Genomic DNA, 4,041 nt, shown 5'->3' with positions numbered 1-4,041 from the left:
TAATCCAACTCTACGGCCTAAAATCAATCATTATCATTCTAATTATAGGGATGCAATTCGAAGATTTTACTTGCAAAAGAGTTGTTGCCAGCCTTGAAATCATGCATTTCCACTGACAAAATTTGGAAAAGGATATCGTTGATTTAATCCTGCTTGGTTTGATGTGTATGGCAATTGGCTTGAGTATAGTGTGACCAAAGATGCTGCATTTTGTTTGTATTGTTATCTTTTTAGACCTTCCATTATAAGCCAAGCTGGTAGTGACGCTTTCGTTAGTGAGAGATTTTGTAATTGGAAGAGACCAGAACGCTTTCAAATTCATGTTGGCCAGCCAAATAGTCCTCATAACCAAGCATGACAGAGTTGTGTGAATTTAATGAATCAAAAGCAACATATCGAAGTGGCTCTATCTAAGCAATCAGATCAAGTTAGGACTGAATACCGAACTCGCTTGACTGCATCCATTGTTTGCATTATATTTCTTTTGCGTCAAGGGTTGGAATTTCGTGGTCATAATGAAACTGAAGACTCGAAGAACCAAGGTAACTTTCTCGGACTTCTTCATTTTCTAGCTCAGCATAATGAACATTTTAAGAGTGTTGTTTTGAAGACTGCACCTGTTAATCTTAAATTGATAGCACTAGTGATTCATAAAGATATTGTGAATGTTGCTGCAAATGAAACCACAAAAGCTATCATTAGTGATCTTGGAGATGACATATTTTCAGTTTTGATTGATGAGTCTCGTGATGTGTCAATTAAAGAACAAATGGCTATTGCCATACGTTATGTAGATAAAAATGGTCATGTACTTGAGCGATTTGTTGGCATTTTACATGTTAGTGACACAACTACAGTATCACTTAAGATGGCTCTTGAGTCATTATTTTGTAAGCATGGATAGAGTTTGCCAAGATTACGTGGACAAGGTTATGACGGGGCAAGTAATATGCAAGGAGAATTTAATGGTCTGAAAAGTTTGATTTTGAGGGAGAATGAATATGCTTATTATATTCACTGTTTTGCTCACCAACTTCAGTTGACACTAGTAGCCGTTGCAAAAAATCACATTTCTGTTACTTCGTTTTTCAGCTTAGTTACTAATTTGATAAATGTTGTTGGAGGTTCACGCAAGTGTCGAGACATGCTTCGGGAGAGCCAAGTTAATAAACTTGTTGAAGCACTAGAAATTGGTGAAGTTGGCAAGGGACGAGGTTTAAATCAAGAGACAAGTCTAAAACGAGTTGGTGATACACGTTGGGGATCGTATTATTATACATTGATCAACTTAATCCTTTTGTTATCCTCTGTGGGCGATGTGCTTGAGGTTATTGAAGAAGATGGTTTAAATCCTAAACAAATGGGTGAAGCATGTAATCTATTAGATTTAATCTATTCCTTTGATTTTGCATTTGACTTACATATGATGAAAAGTATATTGGCAATTACTAATGAGTTGTCACAAGCATTGTAGAGAAAAGATCAAGACATTGTAAATGCTATGGCCCTAGTCAAAGTTTCCAAACAACGGTTACAATTGTTGAGAGATGAAGGACACGAATCTTTGTTGAGTGAAGTTTCTTCATTTTGCCAAAAGCATGATATTGCCATTTTGAATATGGATGATATGTTTGCAATTCGAGGGCGGCCACGATGGAGAGTTGAGCATATGACAAATTTGCATTACTATCGAGTTGAATTGTTTTATACTCTGATAGATATGCAACTTCAAGAATTTAACACTCGTTTCACTAAGGTTAGTACTGAGCTGCTTCTTTGTATGACATGTTTAGATCAAAGTAATTCATTCTCTGCTTTTGATAAGCATAAGTTGATCCGTTTTGCCCAGTTTTATCCATTTGATTTTTCTGCATTTAAGTTGATGCTACTTGAGAACCAGGCTGAGACTTATGTTATTGACATGCGTTCTTGTGATGAATTTTCTAAATTACAAGGAATTGGTGATTTGGCTAAGAATTTAGTTTGGTTTAAAAAAGACATTTTGTATCCATTGATGTATAAGCTTGTGAAACTTGCATTGGTTTTATCAGTTACGACTGCGACTGTGACTGTTGAAAGAGCTTTTTCTGCAATCAATCTATAGATGAATGATTGTTTGGTCACCTATATTGAGAGAGATGTATTTGATACAATTGACGATGAGATGATTATTCAACGTTCTCATAATATGAAAATTCGTCGAGGACAATTGTAGAAAAATTGTGTTTTTCGAAGATATATATTTGTATTTTGTAACTTTTTGTTGATGCTCATCCTAATGAAAAAAAAAAGGTATGGTTATGATTGGTTAAATTTTTTTTTTTGGTTAATTTTTTGCTCCCATCGAGTGAAATTCCTGGATCCGCCACTGGGTAAGCTGGCCGCCATTTATAGACTTTTTGTATATTCTTTTTCTCTTTTCTAATGAAAGCTTACTTACCAGAAAAATAAAAAAAAATTATGAATATTGATTATTTGTTGGCCTCTATCCAATTATTATAGATGCACCCACCAATAGAAAAAGAAGTAAATGGTTTACATTGCATGATCGGTATTTAGTCTATGAATAGATTGATGCGGATTAAAATTCTTTCTCTATACACATGTTCCTCAGTTCTATTTCTACTCGCATCTCTATATATATTATGCAAAACGAAATCATAGCGAAAGCTTAAATCCCACCTAGCACTAGCAGCCATCACAGTTTCGCGACTCTTAATTTCTTTTATATTGTTTTCATGAAAGTCTCAGATGATTTTGTTGCAGGAAAGTGTTTTGAAATCGCATGACAAAAGTCGATGGCCTCTAAAATATATACATGGTTCTTTATTGTTCATTAGCCTGCAGTTTACTGAGCTCGTTTGAGCATTACAAAGCCAGGAGTTTAAAGTTATCAGATGGATATGAGCAACTTTAGGGCTGGATCGCATGTTGCACAGCAAAGCCGGCGCGATAAGTTGAGGATTCAACAATGTTCAACTTCAGGTCAGCACCTAGAGGACTTTGCTCAAAACATGGAACAGTCATCAGTTAACCCAGATCTCATTCAAGTTCGTAATGTGAGAAGTGCGAATTTGCTGTATGACCCCACTCTTTTTTCCCCTGGGATGATAGGTTTCGCTACAAGTCCAATGTTTTGTCAGGTCAAAGAGATGCAATGCTTCAGCAAGAGTTAGGTGCAGCTCAACCCAACAATAGGCCTATAATGGCAGCTGGGGATGATTTATTCCACAGTTTGCCTCTCACAATCTCATCCCAATTAAATGCTTCATCGAGAGCCACTAGTGATGGTGGTGATTTTCAAGGTTGTAGAAGTAGCAATTGGAAAAATCTTGTTTCAAAGACAAACTCTGATAGGATGATGAATTATGCAAGTGGATCGGGGTAGGGAAATCAATCAAAATGAAATGCTTGTTGGGGAAGTCTTGTCAAATAATGTGAAAGTGAGTGATGTTCCTGCATCGAGAAAATGTTTGAAGCCTAATAGAATCCTGCCTACAAAATTAATTAATATCCATGGTAGCAAGTCACCTGACATCATATTGAAATCTATTATGCTAAATAATGAATGAAGGATTTGCTACCATTTACTAATACTTGCTTTAAAAGAAATTTAAGAGCAATCTTGCATTGTATGCTGATGTATAAGGGAGAGAAACAGTAATGAGTCTAATGACATAATTATTATGATGTATAAGGGAGAGAAACAGTAATTACTATAAGTAATAAAATATTATTTCAAACAAAATTTTAGGATAAAACCAAAGTTTTTATTGATATAATAGATGTAGCTACACATAAGTATGATTTTCCTCAATGGATTTAATATGTATGGTATGGTTTCCGATGATTATTATGAACCTTGGATATATATTCTATCAAATGTAATACATTGACAAATATTCCCAAGGGAAATTATGCTCAACTCCCACATTTTGTCTATTCCAAATTGGTAAATCGGGCTGTTGGGCCAGCCAACTGTTCCCCTTTTCCAGGTTCATTTTGAGCCAAAACTTGGTTCCAAGCCCTTCCTAAAATATA

At 35.4% G+C, this 4,041-nt stretch overlaps 1 protein-coding gene across 1 annotated transcript; it reads left to right on the top strand.

Moving 5' to 3' along the window:
- The first annotated feature begins 376 nt into the window (after nucleotides 1-376).
- Nucleotides 377-2,104, top strand: LOC116143720 (zinc finger MYM-type protein 1-like). Its single transcript, XM_031429157.1, has 4 exons — nucleotides 377-808; nucleotides 905-1,373; nucleotides 1,719-1,961; nucleotides 2,052-2,104. The coding sequence occupies exons 1-4, from the start codon at nucleotides 377-379 to the stop codon at nucleotides 2,102-2,104; spliced, it is 1,197 nt and encodes a 398-aa protein (XP_031285017.1).
- Nucleotides 2,105-4,041: the final 1,937 nt, after the last annotated feature.

This window comes from Pistacia vera, unplaced genomic scaffold (genome assembly GCF_008641045.1).
Source record: "Pistacia vera cultivar Batoury unplaced genomic scaffold, PisVer_v2 Contig1133, whole genome shotgun sequence".
NCBI classification, from domain to species: domain Eukaryota; kingdom Viridiplantae; phylum Streptophyta; class Magnoliopsida; order Sapindales; family Anacardiaceae; genus Pistacia; species Pistacia vera.
The sequence above is the reverse complement of the archived record's forward strand: the minus strand, read 5'-3'. Positions and strand labels throughout refer to the sequence as shown.